Raw genomic sequence first — 21612 nt, forward strand, 5'->3', positions numbered from 1 at the left:
CTGCTGGGCGCTCCTGTCAGATCTTTACTTTGCGTTTTTTTTCTCCCTCGAATTGACCCTGAGAATAAATGTAAAACTTGGAGCTAACACAAACCGGTTTTAAATAATCGACCTACATTTTATAACCAACATTTAACTTTTCTCTTTTTAGAGGAGGGAATAAGGAAAATAATAATGTGCAGTGCTTCGTTTAGTCTGTGTCACTTCAAGGCCTCACATGCAATTTTCATTAGATTTATTTTTTAAAAGCTAATGAACCGAAATTTAAAAAACTCTAATATGAGAGTTGTTGTGACAAAAAAAAAATCTAAACCTAATTTTTAAAAATAAGACATCAGCATGGATAAGTGGTGGATGACATAAAAATGCGAAAACCGCTGTGCGTAAAGGCTTCAGCTGCCGAAAATTGTTAATAAAATAAAGATAAAATCAACTCAGCAAATATTAAAAGGTATATTTAGCTGGCAGGCCGCGGTGTTGAGCAACCGGTAATAATCCGGTTCTTTAAGCCAACAAACATTACTGCCGCCGAGATTTGTCATGGCTTGTGCTGTAAGACGGAGCAAGAGGCGCACGTTTCTCGTCCAAGTTCCCAGTTTGAGCCATAAAGGCGCACACATATCTGCGCCGTGGGAGGAGGACAGGCCTGTCCGGACACCTCCACCGCTCTGGAGCACATTTCTGCTTCATCCATTACTCTGACAGTTCACTCCGCGGTCAGCGTGCGTTTGGAACACAAAGAGGAGTCGTTAAGCCAGCTATCATTTCATTCAATTTTCAGTTTTTGAAATTAGCACAAGTTAAAATTCATGTCGTTTTGTGCGTAAGAACTGCTTTAAACCGCAGAAGAAACTGGAAAAAACAAATCACATTCACACCTCAGCAGTTTGAAATATAGGTCAACTGTGACGAAACTGGCCTGAAATATACAGAACCGTTAGAATTAAATGTTATTAAATTTGATAAAAGAGAGGAGATGTTGCACTAGTGCTCATAATGGAAAAACTGCCATTATTTATTGATAAATGTGTAAAATCACTTGTAATTATTTAACACGCACGAGTCTTTAAAATATTTGTAAAAACCCTAAAAATGTCAATGATCTGAGGCAAATTAATTCAAACTATTTCAATAATTTATTTTAATCAAATGCAGTTTATTTTATTCTAGTAGACGGAAGTCAGGTGTGTGTTTATGACTTTAGTCCTTTAAAATTAATCACTGATAAGAATTTTCACTGATGGGTATTTTTACGCATTTGGCACATTTTTGAAAATAATTTCAAGAAACATTTGATTCCATTTTAAACATAAAGTCAGATTATATATTTTCCTAAAAACGCGCATTTCTTCAGAATGTATTTTTTTGCAGTTGTCTCCTACATTGCAGCCACACACTCCGTACCTCATCTGAACTTTTCCACTTTTATCAAAACGTTCTAACACGTTTTTGGGGCGTTTTACGTCCGTGCGTAAAAGGAGACGTGGTTCTGTGCGCCACCTCCAAGCGTCTCTGCCCCGGACAGTTACCAGGCCTCCCTAAAGAGGGCAGTCAAGCATGGGCTTTCTCCTCTGTCTCCACAGCTCCCAGCGGCCACAGGCTCAGGAATTCACATTTCACAGCCTCGGATTTTCCAGCCATGGTGGAGAGGCGAAGCAATTAAAACGTCGCCTGGGTTTTTTAAGAGCGTGTCTTTTTTCTTCTTCTTCTGCTTCTTCTTCAGTGTAAATAGCATTCACTTCGGCAGAGGCAGTAAAAACACAATAGTTGCTCGGAGGAGAGATAGAGAAAGAGGGGCAGAGTATTGATTTATACGCGCATATTGTTATGGATAAAACAGACTCGCTCTTGTTCGCTGGTTTGGAAAAAAAGAAAAACACAAGACGCTGACTTTGGGATTCAAGGGGCTGCTCTCCGAAATGTATCAATTAGATAAAACTCGCTCGGCTCTTCTGCTCTTGTCTCCTCGGTCGGGCTCAGCCTCCTGAAGTGCATCCCGGAGACAACCTCGGCTGCGACGCGCCGCGCTTCAAGCGGAGCCCTTTGACTGCGGGCAACAAGGCGTGAGGGAGAACTAATCTTCCCATTTACACGTTTGTAGCAATTTTACCTAAATGAATTTTAATGCTAAATGAAAGGATAATTCGCTTTCTTGCCGGGCTCCCCTCCCCTCTCTCCTCGCTTCCTCTATGTGTGAGAAAATTACAGCAGAACGCATTCATTAGCTGCACATTTTACGCAGCGATGGGAGGAAGGTTGACTTAAGTACAAACGCAGCTCCGCTTTCTGAAACGTGTTTGTGGCTCATTTAACCTGCTTTTTGTCTCGGTGTCTGTTTTATATGAGGCATATAGGAATATCATTTGAGACTAGTTAGGAGTTCTGTTATTTCAACAAAAAGTATTTATTTACAACACAGATGTACATATATACCCTTCAAAGAAAAAGCATAAGAATCATGACTTGTCTTCAAAGGATTTTTAAAGATGTGCGTAATACATGTTTGAAGCAATGGATAATGGAAGCATTGATAACACACATGAGCACGTATGCACACACACACACACACACACCCTGACACACACGTTCCCTCACACATGCATACTGCCACACACACACACACACACACACACACACACACAGAGTGACTTTTACATTCTCCCCTGTCTGTTGATCAGCATTACATCATCTGGTTAAATCAAAATGAATGGACTGTGGTATAAATGGTGTTTTCCCGTATAGCCTCTGCCTCTCCCTGTTATCAGGCCGCATCAAACGATGAGGGGAAGAGAATCCATTGGCCATGCAAGTGCTGAGCCATGTGACATAAAACACATCAATAAGACACTGGAATAGGCATTCAGAGGCCCCTGGATCACAAACACACATGGAGAAAAACAGGAAGCAACATGTTTGCGGGACACACACTCACACTTCCCCATCCACAGTGAATTTTTTATTTTTTAGATTGTTTGTTAGCTTTGACCGGAGTTGTGTTTCTGGCCATGTCGACACCTACGTTACGTCCTCATGAATGTAAAATGGATGAAATAAAATTTTAAAAACTGGACAGTCAGATTAAAAAACATCCAAAATATTAGCCGCTAGAAACTGTGTTTAGCTCGGGGTCAGTGTGCCGACGACCCCGAACGGTCAGGTCATTTCTCTATACCATTAAAAACTGTCCACCAGTAGAGAAGCATATAATAAAATGATATGAAAATATTAAAAAATCACCAAAATTGGAGTTACAAGGTGTAGACAAAAGCAACAGTAATACAATTAGCTGCACCCTGCATGTAAGTAAAGGGGCTGTGTGTACTGTATGTTTCAACAAAAACAGAAATAAAACAGGATATCTGAACCACCATCACGCTCTCTTTTACAATTCAAAAAAAGGCCTGCGAGAAATGATCCAATTGTTCATTTATTCACGTTTTTTTCCTTTAAAAAAGCAGTGACTGGATGGAAGGGAGGGAGGCAGGGGGGTAAAACTTGATGGAGAGACGGCACACACACACACAGTGTGGAAAGAAACCAGAAAAAAAAGAGAAAAAAGTTCACATCCTTTTTTTAAAAAAATCTATTAGAAACAACATAATATGCAGAACAATACAATAGCATTTACAATACTTAAATTCCCAGTTCTTGTGAGAGTCCAGCGTAATTTTACAACAGTATACAGTATATTTTCTTTCTCCACTTGCTTCCCAAGCTAGGGCTTGATATAGTTATACTTTTAATTTCTTTTTCTCTTGCTTTCCCTCCTTCCAGGTTTCAATCCACTATATTTTTTTTTAAAGGGCACCTCTTTTTGCTTTGTTAGTGTCCTGTCAGATACAGACATTGGCTTCTCTTTGGTCCAATTCCATCGTCCCAAAGAGTGGAGCGCTCCTCCAAGGAAGTCTGTTTTTTTGTTTGCCAAAGAGTCAAGAATGAATCATCGGGCGCCATGTTCACCGAAGGTACAGACGAACCACCCAACGTGTCTCTGGTGTGTCATCAATGCTCGCAATCACAATCACTTGAATGGAGAACCCATGTGAACCTAGCGGGGGCCAAGTCTAGTGAAGAAGCAGGAGTCTGTCAGGACCGGAGGGGGGGATTCGTCGGACTTGTTAATCTATGCGTCACCTTTTCTGGACGCATAGACGAGGATTGTAGACAGTCGTGGATGGTCTCCGTGTTGCAGATGTCGGCCGAATAAAACGTTGTCGGGTCCTGGAGGTGAACAGAGGGGCTGCTGTTGGTTGTTGTTGTCATGAGGAAGTCAGGGAATCCCAATCTCAAGCTCCATAGTCCTCTGTGAGACACATGATCCCCCTGGTTTGCCTTGCAGTTCTGAGGAGAAAGAAGGTTGGAACGGTTAGTCAGTGTTTAATTATGCCCAAATACATTCAGCAAACCGATTGGAGCACGGATGATCAAAGACAGGATTCATTCTCGGCGACACTATCACCATTATGAACACATTCACCGTCAGATGATCACTTCTCTTGTGCCAACACTGTCTCAAAAATGAGATTTCGATACGACTGAAGTGCATTCTCAGTTTTATTTTGAGGGACACACATTTTCTACACTGGCTATCGTCACTCCGTTAACTCAGAAAATGGAGAAACTTGGATATTTAATCCCAAACCATGATATTTTCCAAAACCTAACTACATAGTTTTGGTACCTAAACTTCACAGAAGAGCAAGTAAAAGATGAAAGTAAACAATGAATGAAAAGGAAACTTAAATACAAAATTAATTGTCTCACACAGGATGCAAACCTGTTTCATAGAAAGTCTTGTTGCTGACTTACGCCTCGACTTTGTGTGTTGTTTTTTTTTTTTTTTAACTGGAACAATGGGAAAATGCAAATGTACTTTAGTTGGCTTGGTTGTGACAACACAGTTTCACCTGGCAACAGTGAAACCACATCTATATTTACTCTATACTCATAAAGTTAAACAAATCCAAAAGAAAAGTCTGTATGAACGCATACGGGTCAAGTTATGCAAATATCATCAACGTCCGAGCAAGCTGGCATATTGTCATCCACCGAGGGAGCAGAGAGCATTTAACTGCGAAAGAAAACTGTTGAATGAGTTAGATGTCATTAATCATTCATTAAATACAAGAATGGATCACACCAGTCTCCAGAAAGCAGACTCGTGTTACATTTGGAGGCACACCGGCATGGCAGGACCTGCAGATAAAATGCTGGAGAGCAGTGTGGCATCTACTGCAGACCCAACAGAGTGTTAATCTGGGTCAGAATACAGACCAAAGTAGGCCTTCACCAACACTGGGGGAGACAGAGAGAGCAGTGGAGGGTTTAGGGAGTTAATCCCACACCCTGAGTAATGCTGCTTTAACAGTAGGAGAGGACTTTGAGGCCAAACACACATGATTGACTTTAAGTGATACTGAGGTCCGGCGCTTAACATTTCCTGGATAATCAGTTTAACTGGACTACAAGGAAACTTAAAATTAGCTTTTCATTTAGCGGTTTGGCCTGTTTTTGCAGTAAAACTACACAATACCGACGAACAAGACTAGAAACTACAGAAAGAACCCAAACTGGTGCAACCTGCTGCATGCCATCAAACCTGCTCGCGTGCTGTAAAGAAATCCATCTTTACCCTCTCCTCTCCCTACATTGCTCCCTCTTTAAAGCCAACAATAGCTGTCATCTATCTCCACAGGTAGAAATTCACCGCAGAGGACCCGTGGCCATTGTTGTGAAAACCAAAGAGGAGAGGTGAGGCTCCAGCCGCTCGTCACCTGAGAGCGCCCAGGGCCCGTCCACGTGTTCGCCAAGAGGACCACTGGAGCCGACACAAAGGCAGGCAGGGAAAAGGACAAGGAGGTGCAGCGGGAGGAGGACAATAGAGGAGCGAACGCAAAGGCCCTCGCTCGTTCTTCCCCTTCATCCGTCAGCGTTCACCTGGGCTGTCCAAGAGGGAAGTGGCTTCAGAGAAAGGTGAGCCATTGTGTTGGTGGTTTCAGGGGGTTGCACATCTTTCTGTCATCTGATCTCTGACACGACAACAAACTGACGCCATTAGCAATGCTAGCTTCAATGTAGCTAAAGCAATGATCTGTGCTGCAATCTTTGTGAAAATTGCACCAGGATGTGTAAAAAAAGTTGCTAAAACATTGACATTTATTGTTAAAACAAACATTTTTCACAAGTTTGTCATATTTTGTATACAAAAGATGACTCAATAATCAAGAAAATCACCAGTAGATGAAATAATAATGAAAAGAATTCTGTGTTGCAGCATCATTTAACGCATGTTCATTTAAAAAAAAAAAAAACTAAAATGTTTTAACTCCAATGCTGTGCACCTCCATTCATAGAATCAAAATTTATCACTTTTTAATGGACAGCAGCTAAAATAAGTGAAAAAAGCTGGAAAATTACTACAAAAATGGCCAAAATTACCACAAAATGACACAAAATCACCCCCAAAAGAGACAAAACTGCCTTGAAAGGTTCAACTATGCCAGGAAAACACCCTAAATCACTGCAGAAAGTACCAAAATTACCACAAGACAGATGAAATTGTGACAAAAACTCAAATTTGGCACAATAAACATGCAAAATAACCCCAGAAACAGTCAAAATAACCCCCAAAACAGTCAAAACTACCACAAAAAGACACAAAATCACCCCCAAAAGAGCCAAAACTGCCTTGAAAGGTTCAACTATGCCAGGAAAAACACCCTAAATCACCGCAGAAAGTACCAAAATTCTGTCTGACTGGACACAGGTGAACACATACAGGTTTTTGAAATTTGAACCAAATTTTTTCAGCTTCTGACCTCTTAAAATAAATCAATGACAGAGTGAACAGTTCAAACAAATACTCACTCAAAGGATAAATAAAAGCAGAACTATCCACAGTCCACTCATCTGTTGATCTGCCTGCTTCACTTGTTTGCATATTCACCCCGGCTAACAAGAAGGTCCTGATTGCTGCAGTAAATCCATGTCAAGGGTCTAATAAATGCTATGCGTGCTTGAAAGAGCACACATTGCTAATAAGGTTTTTCACTTAATAAGCCAATCAATACATTGAGCTGTAAGCCTCATTTCTCAGCCTCTGAGGGGATTCCAGAGGGGCCAAATCAACGGGGACACACATTCACATGGACAATGCAAAGGGGGCACGAAATCCCCATCGGGACCCGTTTTTTTTTCTCCTCGTGTTCGTTAATAGTAAAAGTTCATCCACCAGGAAAAGAAGTTGAGGGTGGGGGGTGACAGTGGGAGGGTTGGAGGTAGTTGGGGGGCGAGAGAAGGGGATCTTGACCCCTCAGCAGAAGGTTAACAAATTTGTGCTTAATGATTGGAGCAATGAATCCCGGGACAAAGGGTCTCCAGCCGAGACTGGCAGCAAAGGGGTTACAGGCAGCGTTCACTCAAGCGTTCTGCCCGACATTTTGGTAAAAGCTCCTCATGGGCAGGGCTGGGAGGAATTCCATACGCTCTGCGCCATAATTAATTCTTCCACCCTGCGATAACTATTGTCCTGAAACTGAAAATTACAGTTTTCAGGGGCCGCTCCTGGCTAATTTTGTGGAAGAAGAAGGAGGAAAGCAGGGGAGAGGAAGAAGGGAAAGGGGGTAAGGGTCAGCTGGGAGTCACCCTCGTCGCTATCAAAGGCTCGGCTCGCTTCTGCTTCACTAGCCGGGCTTCATCTCTGCTGACAGGTGTATTGTTTCGCAAGGGGATAAAAGCTCTGTAATCATCATTGGGTGGAAAGCATAACGCTCTTCACTAAGCACGACTAATTGGCTTTAGTTTTAACTAATGTTGTAGTGTGACTGCCAGGCACACCTTCTGCATGGAGGCTCAGCACTCCCCGGCACAATAACCGCTCAATTTAGCCCCGCGGTAACAAAATCTCAACTCTGCTAATGAAAATTGCTTATAAAATATAATGAACCTGTGCTCTCTTAATCAAATGAGATAACTGATCCCCCCCATCCTTCTTCACGTAATAACCTATTAATTTAATTGGTCATGAAAGAATGTAACACATCACTTACATTTAATTGACCTAGAAAGGAAAAGTAGCAATATTTGACGAGCTAACAGCAGCTAGCGTCGGCGGCTAACTGATGAAGCTGTAAAGGAATGACTAGCGGTGAAGAAAAGTATTTCTGTCGCCATCCGTCTCCTTCCACTCCCTCCACCCCTCCCCTCTTGTCATTTACTCTTCCCTCGCTCGCCATCTCTTCATCCGCCCCTCCCTCTGTCTTCCGTCTACCTCTCTCGGTCTTTTTTCTTGCTCTGTCTACTCGTCTTCTCTGTGCTTTTGCCCGTCTCGCAGAGGATTCCTCTGGTGGCCCAATTACGAGATTCAGCAGGCAAATTGAGGCTGTTTAAAGCGAGGTCTGCTGGGAAGGCTAGCAGCTGCTGGAAAGAGGCTGCTTGGACACGGCAAAGCAGCCCTCGTGTTTACATACACACACACACACACACACACACACACACACACACACACACACACACACACACACACACACACACACACACACACACACACACACACACACACACATACTGTCTCATTCTACCACCATGTCTTCCTGCATTTCAAACCTGAAATATGCCATTCGACGTGAGATTTTCTGTCTTTGTTTTACTTGCGGACATCCATGCCGGAGACAAGGCTGGCATATTTTCGCTGTGGCACGTACACATGCACACGCATAGTGTGGAGGGTTAATGGTCTCTATTTTTGTAAACTGAATAAGTCAAATCCATTGGTCACACCTCTGGTGATGGCATATTTAATTTGGATCTAGTCAATTAGGCCCAGCTAAGCTCCATACCCTGCTGGCTACCTCCTCCATTTTGCACTAGTTTGTGTCCCCTCCCTGTGCCAGGAGTAATCCTATTACTATACACACACATGCACATACGTACACAGAGATGCACCGGCCTATCAGCACATGCACGTATTCCACATATAAACGTACGGCCTCCCAGGTGCACTCACTCACACATATATACTGTAAAGTGATTCACACACGCTCACACCACAATGATGTTTCACTACAATTGGACCAGTAGCCACTTTCTACACACTGAGCACTGTGACAACACCAAGCCTGTATACATCCAGAATTATGTGGGAGTCTGTTTAGCCCTGGGGCGAGAGAGAGGGAGAGGGAGAGAGGGAGAGAGGGGGGAGACGAGGTGAGAGAAAGAGAGAGAGAGAGAGAATTATAGAGGAACAGAAAAAGGTGTTGTGTGAAAGAGATCGAGGAGGAAAAATTGACAGTGAGGAAAACCACAAAGAGGGAGAGAGTGAGACAGAGCGAGCATTAGGAAGACAGGGAGGGAGGAGGGGAGGAAAAGGGGGGAGAGAGGAGACTCTGGCTGGTTAGTGTGTGTATTAATGTGGCTCATGCATCAACAGCAACCCGGCAGATTTATGACACTTAAGGGGCGCTCACTTCTCTCTCTCTGCCTCTCCTTGCACCAGCGACGACTGCTTACATTTTTGCCAATCAGTCTGTTGCCATAGCAACGTCCTACCTGCCCCCCCACCACCATCCCCACCCCGTCTCACCCCCTGTCCCAACCCATCCCCGCCTTCCTTCCCTCTCATCACCCCTCTGCTCTCCAGTCTTTGCCCCACGCTTGATAAAAACGTGCCATTTGAATCTTCAGAAATCCACCTTTTTTTATCAATAATCGTAATTATTTGCATGGTTTTTTTTGTATGTTATTAAAAAAAAATCCTAATGACCTTCTTTCCTCACCTCCTCTGCCTGATATGAGGAATGTTTAGTCCTGTAGCTATTGGATATGTGCAAGAGTGAAGCAGCCACACACACACACACACACACACACACACACACACACACACAGACACACACACACACACACACACACAGACATTACATACACAGAGAGTTACAAGGTTGTGATCAAAGGCTCTTATCACCAGACCGAGGGTGGGAGAGTTACACAGGGAGGAACAGACGAAAATCAGCCTGGGAAGAACTAGAGCCTGCTTAGAACAAAAACCCATTTAACCCTCCTGTTGTCCTCATTTACAGGCACCAAAAATAGTGTTTCCTTGTGTGAAAAAAATCCGAAAATTCTGAAAAAAATTCCCCATGTTTCTGAAAATTTGTAAAAACTTCAGGAAGAAAATTTCAATAATTCCTTAAAATCTTCCCTTAAAAGTTTTATTTAAAAAAAAAATCCCCCAAATTTGGCAAGAAAATTCTTGTAAATATTTTCAAAAAATGAGTAAAAATCTTCAAAAAAAAAATCCTAAAAATATCTAAAGTGATTCCATATATATTAGTAAAACTTATATTTTCTTTAAGAACATTCACAAAAAATCAACCAAAATCCAGCGAAATTCGCTGGATTTTGGTTGATTTTCACGTGAATGTTCTTAAAAAACATTTTTAGCATTTCTTTTTTTCACCAAAAAATGTTCAAAGATTTCCCAAAAATGTTGAAAATGTAGACATCAGAAGTTTCACTGTGAAAATATTTTTTTTCCACAGCTTCAAACTTTAAAACGGGTAAATTTTGACACGCATGACGACACGAGGGTTAAATACAGGGTGAAAAAAAAACTGTATTATTTCCAAATCTAGTTTGGAGATCCGAGACTCTCATAGCTTTTACATTTAGCAGCAGTGCATGTGTACAGATGCTTAAAGCGCGTGCTAAATTCTGTTTGCAATATGTTGTATGTGCACCTGGAAAGATAAATAAGACTCTGTATGAAGTGTACGTCAGTGTGTGTGTGTGAGTTAGTGTGTACTTACATCCCCCTTTGTGTTGTGATTGGTCTCACTGGGGTGGGGCTACATGTAGTGCCACTGACCTTCCATGCCCATGTTCATGCCCATTCCACCCATTGGTCCTGAGAAACACACAGAGAAAGAGTGAATCTGTATGCAAAACCACCATAAAAGACACGTTTTATGATGTAATATTCAGTGTAATCAGGCAGCTGACAAGGAAAACACAATAAAAGCTAATCTGACATGGCGGCTGAGCACACTGGAGGAAGAGTGTGGTGTGCGAAGGTGCTGAGGACGGGGTGAGGGGTGGGTAAGTAGCCTGGCAGTTTATCCAAACCTGCTGACTTTGAGTGGAGGGTGAGATAGGGTTAGAGAATCCCAGAAAACAGGGGATAGAGGAGGAGGAGAGGAGCTTAAGGACAAACTCTGGGATTAGACCTGATGGCGTGAGAGAGAGGAGAGAGAGAGAGGAGAGTGGGAGTGAGGAAGAGGATGGTTGTGTAATGTGATTGACCACACCTGTTCTGGTTTGTGTATTCAGGGAGGGGGAGGTAGAAGTGTGTGTGTGTGTCTTTATGGCTGCACAGCTTACACCTAAAGCAGCACACAGCTCCCGCTAAGAGCTCCGAAAAGATAATAAACCACCAACATGGCAGATACTGTATGAGAGCAAAGAGGGCACGAAAGAATCTAGAAGACAAAGGCAAGAAAATGAGGGAACAACAGAAAGAAGGGAGAGAGGGAGGACAGAAAAGGGACAGACACGCAGAGAAAGCCCTACCAGGTGGTCTGATTCCCATGTGCTGCTGGCCGTCCATGACGAAGCCCCCCATCGGCTGGCCATCTGGATTATAGGGAGCTCCTTGACTTACTGTGGATGGAGGAGAAGACGGGGAGGGAGGGATAGAGGGATTGGAGGGAGGGAACAGAGTGGTCAATTAGTGCTTTTAATTAAGGCTCAGTGGCTGAAGCAGGATCATCTGTTGGTTGGTGCACGCACAGGAAGCCGCCGTTGTCTCGCAACGTCATTCTGCTCCATGTATCTGCACCGCAAAGCCCCTGGTTGGCTTTAATGCTCTAATAGGGATCGGGCTGAGAGTTCAGCGTACACTATGGTACGCTTTGAGCACACAAGCAGTTTAGTTTGAAAATGAGATTTAGAAGAGGTTACAACTGTTCCTGCAGAATGACCCATGGAACATGCTAGCATGCCTGATTTCAACTAAATATTTTATTTAGACTTGTACACTGATGTTTGTTTTCACAGTACAAATGTCCAGAAGGTAAAAGGTGAATGATTGGGACCTTTATACTCACAAAACCTGGCATTTTGGAAAAAAACTCCTATTGTATTCCCATAAATTTTTAAGAATTTACTCATTTTCAACCAAAACGCTGTTGCTTTTAAAAGCCAAGGCAGCAAGCAGGTCTTAAAATCAATTTGCTGCTACATAAATACTTGATAATGGCTTGTTAGGTAGAACAAAATAGCATTTTGGCACTTACCACTGCACTGTTTTTACCATAATTGCTGCTCCTATCAATGTATGATTACACATGTGATCAAAGAACAGAAATGAACTCCAGGCCGGAGCTCTAATCAGTTTCCTTTGTGACCACAATAAGTCATTCTTGCTGAATGGCCCCAGAATCTGCTTCTGCCTAAATGCTTTATCTAATAAATACTGTCTAGAACTGAGCAGCAACGATAAGTGAAACCTGATAGGGCTCCTATTTTTTGCTTGCCTCCATTGTTCTGCTCTCATAGAAATCCACTTGCCTTCGATTTAGGCTGTTTGGGGGTCAGTCAAGCAAAAGCAGGACCTCGGCCCCGCTGAATGCCTTTGAACTTTACTGCGCCCCTAATGCCACCCTGACCCCTGACCCCTATTACAGGTAATAAAGTTTATGGCAGTCCAAACCAAGCCATGCACCGGGGGGACCGCTCACTCGCTCCCCTCGCTCCCTGGAACAGCCACAAATAGAGTGGAGGGAGGGCGTTTAAAGGAGCGAGGAGGCGGGGCGGGGGGGTAAAAACAGGTCTGGAGCCAAAAAGCCAAACAACGGTCACCCAAAAAAAGAAACGGGCGTAGTTGTCTTGGTGTTATGGTTTGAGCCGGGGGAGGAAGGATCGAGTGTGTTTTTTTCCTTTGCCTGGTTGGCTAAAGGGGGGAGGAACAGGTTAAGAGCAAGCTTACTGAGAACACAGCTAGCGTTGTTTACAGGACAAGGAGGAAAATAAATCCACTCATCATCAACTCATGTTCAGCCAAATCATTATATTCGACAATTAATAGTTTTTCACCCCAAATGGCACGTCACGGCTGATTAATGGTTGCTGTTAATGCTTTTGGTTCTTAATTTTAGTGGTCAGTCACGACAGCGGAGGGGAAAGCCCCTGGAGGTTTTGGACATTCCAGGATGGGGGGGGATCAGGCCTGTATTTACCAGCTGAGGGGCCTCCGGGTGCATGGAGTGTGGACGGCTTTCGCCTGCGAGACTTGAATACAGTAACTATAGGAGACTTGCCTGCACGGTTTGACTGGTCGATCATGGGCTGCACTATTCTCCTCCTGGCGTTGATGAACCTGGAGAAGGACAGGAGGGGAAGGGGGCAGAAGACAGAATCACAGTCAGTGCACTTCTCACGACAAGATTGAGCAAAAAAAATGATGACGAATACTTAGAAATTCTTGGCGCGGAGTACAAAAACAAACACGTTGCCAAATCAGCCTTTTTCTCGTAGCTAACCATAACAGTGATATGGAGTAATTACTCTCCCATAAGCAGCGCTGAGCCGCCGTAAAGCCCCGATACAGCCACAGCGAAAGTCACATCTTAACAACCTTAATAACCGAGGCAGTTGTCTTTGAAAACGCACAACTCCACAACTTGTACAAACTCGCACCGCCTCAGCGTACACAGTCGCATCAGCCTGAACACTGAGGTCTTTGTGGGGCGAGGCTTAACCGGGATTTTCTCTCCCTCTCTCTGCCTGTTTGAAACATGTCGACCCATCTCGCTTTGTTGGAGATGTTCCACCTCACGACGAGCCAGGATTGCTGACTGTTTAACACAGTTGGCTGGGAGAAGGCGGTGGTGTGGGAAGTGTTGCTGACAGAAACACATCACTGGTGAGAGGCATTGTTTTGGGTGATACTCCGCTAAGACAGGTGTGTTACTCTGCGAGCTTTTTTTAGTGTGTTTTCACAGGAGCCAGGTTTGCTACGTTTAGCCTTGGACTAACCTCTTTTACTCGGTGACCTCCAATAAAAAGCACACAGCCGGGCCATTTATTGTTGCACACCATTACTCATATTTAAATGTGCTCCATTTTCAGCACTTTTATCCCACTCCTGCTTCATTCACACACTTCCACGCCTTCACAGAGGCAGCGCTCTGGCCTTGCTCAGGCTAACCCCTTGTGAAATGACCCCTTGACCTGTAATGACCCCAAGGAGAGAGGGCTCTTGGGGCTTCTGACTTGATTTATGTGTTCCTGCTGTTGCCCCACCGGACACTTCTATTTCATCTCGGAGAAAAAAGGGGAGCATTAGCTGAACTTTAAGGCAACAATGGGCCGCGCTGCACTTCTAAAAGCTGCACAAATGGAGCATTTAGGAGCTCTGAGGAGGAAGAGAAACAAAAGGACGCCGGCATGACGCATCTGTTTGACCCCTAATTAGCGAACGGAGCCTTTTCGCCTCACATCGCTTTAGTATTCCTTCCTCATAACTGTTTTAGAGCTTCTATCTATCCTATGTTACCGTCTGAAGACCAAGCTGCAGCGAAACGAGGAGACGGAGGGTGGCGAAGACGTATAGCGAGAGGAACGGAGAACGATTAACAGCTGAATTGTTTCTCTGCATTGTCTTTTCTGTAATTGCTCTGTCATATCTCGTAAGCTGCTTTGGAAAAATTGTTAGTTTTTTTTTTTTGACAGGGATGCAAGCGGGGAGCAAAAAAAAATCATGCTAGGGATCTTGTCAGCTTTTGAGCTTGAGGCTTCGGCAGTTTTGTTTCTGTATTTGTTACATTAAAATATGCTGAATTTGAATCTGAGGGGAGGCGAGGAGGGGGACAAGAGGGAGAAATAGAAAGAGCAAGGGAGGAATGCAAGAATGCACTGACATGGCAGAGCACCATCAAATGAGGGAACGTCTGGAGTTTTATCACCAACACCCCCACCATCCCTGCCTCCCTCGCTTCCTCCCCCTGCTACCCTGGTTTGGTGGGGGAGATATGGGAGGAGGAGGAGGAGCGAGAGAGAGGGCATGGAGGGTTGAGGAGGCCTGAGCATTCCTTCAACTCTCCTCTCCAAACTCCAAACCCTTTACAGAAGGTCAGCTGGAGGGCAGCGCCGGCTAACTGTTGACCTTTCCTTCTCCTCGCCTCCTTCCTTTCGTCATTTAGTGCCATCGTTCTCCGCTCCGGTTCTTCCTCTCTTGTGCTTTCCTTTCCTTCCTCTTTATTTCTATCCTGCAAAACAGGCTTCTACCTACTTTAAAAATACACCAACGCAACAAAGGAGGCTGTTTTGAGAATAGGTGTGCACTTTTTACGAAGTCGGGCATTTATTCCTGCCACAATAGACGCGAAACTTGATGTAAAATGCAATGAAGGATTAACCTTCCTGTTGTCCTCATTAACAGGAACCAAAAATATTGTTTCCTTGTCTGAAAAAAAATCCCAAAATTTTGCAAAAAATTTTCCCAAAATTCTGAAAATTTGCCAAACCTTTAGGAAGAAAATTCCAATAATTCCTTAAAAGTTTCCTTTAAAAGTTTTATTAAAAAAAAAAAAAAAAATCCCCCAAATTTGGCAAGAAAATTCTTGTAAATATTTTCAAAAAATGAGTAAAAATCTTCCAAAAATCCTAAAAATATCTAAAGTAATTCCATATATATCAGTAAAACTTCTAATATTTTCTTTAAGAACATTCACATAAAAATCATTGATTTTGGTTGATTTTTTTGTGAATGTTCTTAAGAAACATTTTTAACCTTTTTTTTTCCACCAAAAAATGTTCAAAAATTTCCCAAAAATGTTGAAAATATGAACATCACAAGTTTCACTGTGAAAATATTTTTTTTCCCCCTACATTTTCAAACTTTGAAACGGGTCAATTTTGACCCGCAGGACGACACGAAGGTTAATCCTACTATCACTATTACTACTCCTAACAGAACAACAGTGACGCTGCCTCTCTATCTGCTTCCTTCTCCTGCTCACTCCCCTCCTTATCATTCTTTCCCTGTATGGTGGAAACTGGCAGCCCACCTCCCAGCGACGAATCTAACCCCACCAAGCCCTCCCTCCACCTCCTCCTCTCGAAAACTCTCGCCGGTTTCCTGTCCCTGTCGTCCCCATATCTGAGGCCAGATGCACCATGGGGGCTGGAACAAAGGATAAAATGCCTCTCATAATAGCAGCCAGGGGAATGGAGTGATGGAGGAGTGAGAGAGTGGAAGGGAAGGAGGAGTGAGAGGAGGAAAGAGGAAGAAAAAAAAGAAAAGGCAAGGGGCTCTGGTCTGCAAACCAGACACACTCGCTGTGACCGTTAATAAGCTGACAGAGAAAGACTGAGAGAGGGCTGAGGGGAGGAAGAGGAGGGAATTCAAGATAGGGGGAAATAAGAAAAAGGGAGAGGAGTGTGAGATGAAGAAAGATGGAGGGACTGAGAGGAGAAAAGTGGAGTGAGGCTTCACCTTTCCCGACCCCTGGGTGCTATAGGGCCAGTGTTTATGGTCTGTTCATTCCCCTGCCTCCCATCACAACACAATGAGCCGCACTATTCAGCTCCGCTCGGTGCAACAATAGCCGGGCTATTTTAGCGTGACACACCACTGGTGGTACGCCTAAAGTTGGGCAAAAAGCTCAGGAGGAGGAAGGACTTGAAATAAAATTTGGCCTCGTGCAGCTCAGGGAATCCACGCCGCCGGGATTCTTTTGGCAACACATGTTTGACATTCAGAGATGCAGCGGATCAAAAAACATGCCGGCCATATGTAGAGCCAGATCTGGAGCCATTAAAGTCATGTCAGGAGACTGGATGTGTTTTATTGTTTCGCCTCCAATCTATTTCTCCTTGTGAGATTGCTAATGTCTGGATTAATCCTCCAGCCCCTCTCCCTCCTTCTCTGGAAAGAGTGGAACTGATTGCGACGGCGTCTGCCAAGCCCTCGCTAATGTCCTATTCTCATTACACCCGAGACACACACACACACACACACACACACACACACACACACACACACACACACAGGGAGCGACGCCGAGCCGAGTCAGCCGCACACAGGTGTACACGAAGCACACGTGAAATGCCCAATTAAAAGCAAGAAATTGTCTTTTTCATCAGCTGCCTTTGTTGCGTGACCAATTAGGGGATAATTTAATAACGAGTGGTGGAAAGATGCAGATTGGATATACAAAAGGTTACTGCACGAGCTCATTGATTTAAATTCATGTGGAGTTCTCAATATCTGTGGCACACATACTCACACATGCCCACCACCCATATTATATTAGTAATATGAGCCACGCTGAACAACACTAAATGTGCACACACACATTTATACGCGCACACACACATCCTCGGCACTCACTGCCCATATTACATTAGTAATCTGAGAGAATCTTTCGCGCACACACCTCACATTTACATGCCGCTGGATATTTCAGCATCACATGCATCCATCAGGGCCTGGCAGTACGTTTCAGCGCACGCCGACAGAGTTTCACATGCATATTCAAATCCGAGAGCCGCTTAAAATAACTGCGTAACCACAGTCTCCTCCCGGCTGCCAATCAATGTGATTTAAAAGCAGTAAAAAGAAAGCGAGCTCTGATGGGTAGAGTCATGTAGCTTATCATCAGGTTGTCAGTGCACGGCTAGCATCGATTGTCTGCTGCTCAACCACAATTAACGCCTGGCGCACATGTACTTCCTGCACACTGGTGACACACGTATTAACGCACGCTAACACACGGAAAAAATACTTTAACCATTGTGTCGTCCTGCGGGTCAAAATTGACCCGGTTTAACGTCTGAAAATGTGGAGGAAAAAAATAGATTTTCACAGTGAAACTTCTGATGTCCACATTTTCACCATTTTTGGGAAACCTTTGAACATTTGGTGGTGGAAAAAAAGAAATGTTAAAAATGTTTCTTAAGAACATTCACAAAAAAATCAACCAAAATCCAGTGAATTTTGCTGGATTTTGGTTGATTTTTTTTGTAAATGTTCTTAAAGAAAATATTAGAAGTTCTACTGATATATATGGAATCAATTTAGATATTTTTAGGATTTTTTGGGAAGATTTTTACTCATTTTTTGAAAATACAAGAATTTTCTTGCCAAATTTGGGGGATTTTTTAAAACAAAACTTTTAAAGGAAACTTTTCAGGAATTATTGGAATTTTCTTCCTGAAGGTTTTGCAAATTTTCAGAAATTTGGGGGAATTTTTTCTGCTGATTTTTTGGATTTTTTTTCAGACAAGGAAACAATATTTTTTGGTAAATGAGGACAACAGGGGGATTAAAAAGTACTGCTGCTATAAAAGTGATTTCAACAGATTTTAGTCCAAAAATTGCACATTTGCAGCTGTCTGTGCACAAATACGGTTATCAGCTGCTCCAAATCACAAGACAAACAACTGTACAGCATCGTGCAGCAGCATTATGCAACTATTTTCCTTAAAAAAAACACATTTGAAATCTTTTTGATGGTGCACTGACACGTAATCATTACATTTGTTTTTCCAAAATCCTAAATTTAGCAGGTTGAATGCAAGAAAACAACCTAGCAAAGTGCAAATTACTGAGCTGAAGTGCATGTAACACTTTGTTGCCTGTTTCTGCTGACAGTAAAATAGCCAGTTTTAGTTGAAAGGAAGATTTTGCGTTGACGAACTGATCAGCTTTCAGCAGAATTCATTTCTCCAACTTACAACCTAGAAGAATTTAAGGCAACAGTATGTGTAATTACCACATGTGTCCACAGGGGCCGCTGTGGTCGCTGCTCAGCTAAACTTACATTGAGTTGCTTTAAAGCTTCCTGGGTCACACATTTGTCCCTGTAGAACTTTATTATCCCATCCTGCGTACCAGCACATCTCCATCTTCTTAAGTAATTACTTATTTTATTATAGAGCTCACATATTATCGTATGCACAGCTGGGGTGGAGGTGCATTCAGGTGCATGTGTGTGTGCGTGTGTGTGTGTGTGTGTGTGTGTGTGCGTGAGCCTACTGTAAGTGGGTGTGTGAGGGAATTACAGTTATGAGTTTCTCCTCGTGTTCTCCTCCATTGACGAGTTAACTCATAAATCACCTCCTCCTCATTTCTCCCTCCCTGCTTCTCTCTCTCTCCTCCTCGGTGTCGTTCTCAGGTCAGATGCTCGGATTGGATGCTTTAGATTAGTTTAAATAAACTAACGCAGCCGCCTGCACAACTCTATCTGCAACACGAACAAACCAGCAAACAGCAAATCTAAGTTTTCCCTTTGGCTTTTACTGCTAAAACAGCATAGAAAGTATTCACTAAATGGTGAATTTACTGCACCCAACAGTTCTGCCACTTCTTAGTATTCAGATTAATATGCTGGGTTATGCTTTTAACCCTCGTGTCATCCTGCGGGTCAAAATTGATCCCGTTTAAAGTTTGAAAATGTGGGAAAAATATATATTTTAACAGTGAAACTTCTGATGTCCACATTTTCAATATTTTTGGGAAATCTTTGAACATTTTTTGGTGGAAAAAATAAATGTTTAAAATGTTTCTTAAGAACATTTACAAAAAAATCAACCAAAATCCAGCGAATTTCGCTGGATTTTGGTTGATTTTTATGTGAATGTTCTTAAAGAAAATATCAGAAGTTTTACTGATATATATGGAATCACTTTAGATATTTTTAGGATTTTTTGGAAGGTTTTTACTCATTTTTTGAAAATATTTACAAGAGTTTTCTTGCCAAATTTAGGGGATTTTTCAAAAATAAAACTTTTATTATTATTGGAATTTTCTTCCTGAAGGTTTTGCAAATTTTCTGAAATTTGGGGAATTTTTCTGCTGAATTATTGGGGTTTTTTTCACACAAGGAAACAATATTTTTTGGTGCCTGTAAATGGAGACAACAGGAAGGTTAAGTGTTTTCATGAAGGAAAATTGCCTCGTCTACCTGTGACACTTCATCTCAGCCTTACTGTGGAGATGTGTGGGGTGAAATCCTCCTGCCACCATCTCGGCTATATCTTGACCTCTTCTCAGCCCGGAATATGAACCGCTGATTGTGAAAGAATAAACTTTAGAGCTGAGATTGCGCCAAAAAAGGCTGCAACTGTTCATGAGTAAGCCCTGCCTAATGTTGTGCAAAGACAGCGGACTCTCCTTAATTTGTCTGTGCAGCTTTCAACAAGTACAAACGTCGACACACAGCTACAGACGCAGCACACATCGGGCTGCATGCGCTCACTTGTCGGTGAGTAGCATCGTTCTCTCGGTCTCGCCGTTTTCCCTGAAGCTGCTTGGGCCAATCAGATATCAGAAAATAGCTGCATGTCATAGACTTGTCAGCGCTACACATGACAAGAAACCAGATCTGTGTTGGGGTTAGCTGAGTGACACAGTGACGGACATGCTTGTTCATACATGCAAGGACATATAAAATAATACAGGCACCACACCAGCCAAACACGCGTGTTTGGCTGGTGTGGTTGAAGTGAGGTCATGCAGGAGTCACATGACCGCCTGCTGTTTGGCTGCAGCTACGGTGTTATTAGACAGGAGGCCTGTGTTTGAGTCAGCACAACATATAAGTCTTTATTGGCAGGCAAACAGTTCCTGAAACATCTCCAAAAGCATGCATAGCTATGCACAGACACACCCGCCGACACACACACACACACACACACACACACACACACACACACACACACACACACACACACACACACACACACTGCAGGTCTGCTGATCCAGCTCCTAATAACATGAGGTGGATTAGCAGGATCCAGCGCCACATATGGAGGGAAACTTAAGAAAACAGTGTGAAATTTAAAAGGAGCTTTAGACTGAGAACAGCCATGGGGTCACTTAATCCCCATTACTGCGCACACATAAAATACAAGTATGTACACACATACACACACACACATACACACACACACACATAGACACACACTCGCTGTTGCTCCACTACCCAAGAGCCCAGTGTCCATTAAGAGAGCCATGAATCTACCACTAAAGCTGGTTTTACAGAGTGAAGCAACAGGCCGGGCAACCACTCACACACACACACACACACACACACACACACACACACACACACACACACACACACACACACGCTGGAAGAAGAGCTCAGTGTGTATGTGTGTGTTTAGTGTGTCCATGACAACCAGGTGCCTCTCAGACTCACACAGAGGAAACGTCAGCCACTCGAAAAGACATACATGAACCTAGTGGCTCCTACTGAGCAGTTTGCAACATTCATCGACTCCTAAATAAAAGAGGCAGAGAGCAGCAGGGAGAGAAAGGAGGAAGAGAGAGGAGGAGAGTTCACGACTAAACAAATTAAGACAAAAACACAGGGAATAAGACATTGGAAGGGGCCTGCAGCGGTCACGTGACCTCAGCCGCTGTCTTTATCTCTGTTCCTGCTTCCCTTCACACACATCCAGAGCCCTGGACTCGGCCGGCCGCTCATCCATCACTGCCAGAGTGAGGGGATGGCGTGAAGCCTGCTTCACCCAGAAACAACATGGCTGTCCACAGACACAGAGCCGCGGTCCATTAGCCTTCGGACTCCGATCTAAAACATCTGTGTGTGT

At 43.3% G+C, this 21612-nt stretch overlaps 1 protein-coding gene across 1 annotated transcript in view; it reads right to left on the reverse strand.

The window, feature by feature from the left end:
* Positions 1-2380: 2380 nt before the first annotated feature.
* meis1b (Meis homeobox 1 b) overlaps positions 2381-21612 on the reverse strand; it is a 95993-nt gene continuing 76761 nt past the window's right edge. Inside the window, exons 10-13 of the mRNA XM_055018432.1 lie at positions 13311-13369; positions 11563-11652; positions 10803-10900; positions 2381-4341 (exon numbers count right to left, since the gene is read on the reverse strand). Coding sequence (XP_054874407.1) covers positions 10842-10900; positions 11563-11652; positions 13311-13369 — 208 coding nt within the window. The 3' untranslated portion in view covers positions 2381-4341; positions 10803-10841. The remainder of the gene's footprint in view (positions 4342-10802; positions 10901-11562; positions 11653-13310; positions 13370-21612) is intronic.

The sequence above is a fragment of the Amphiprion ocellaris genome, chromosome 16, assembly GCF_022539595.1.
Source record: "Amphiprion ocellaris isolate individual 3 ecotype Okinawa chromosome 16, ASM2253959v1, whole genome shotgun sequence".
In the NCBI taxonomy this organism is placed as follows: Eukaryota; Metazoa; Chordata; class Actinopteri; family Pomacentridae; genus Amphiprion; species Amphiprion ocellaris.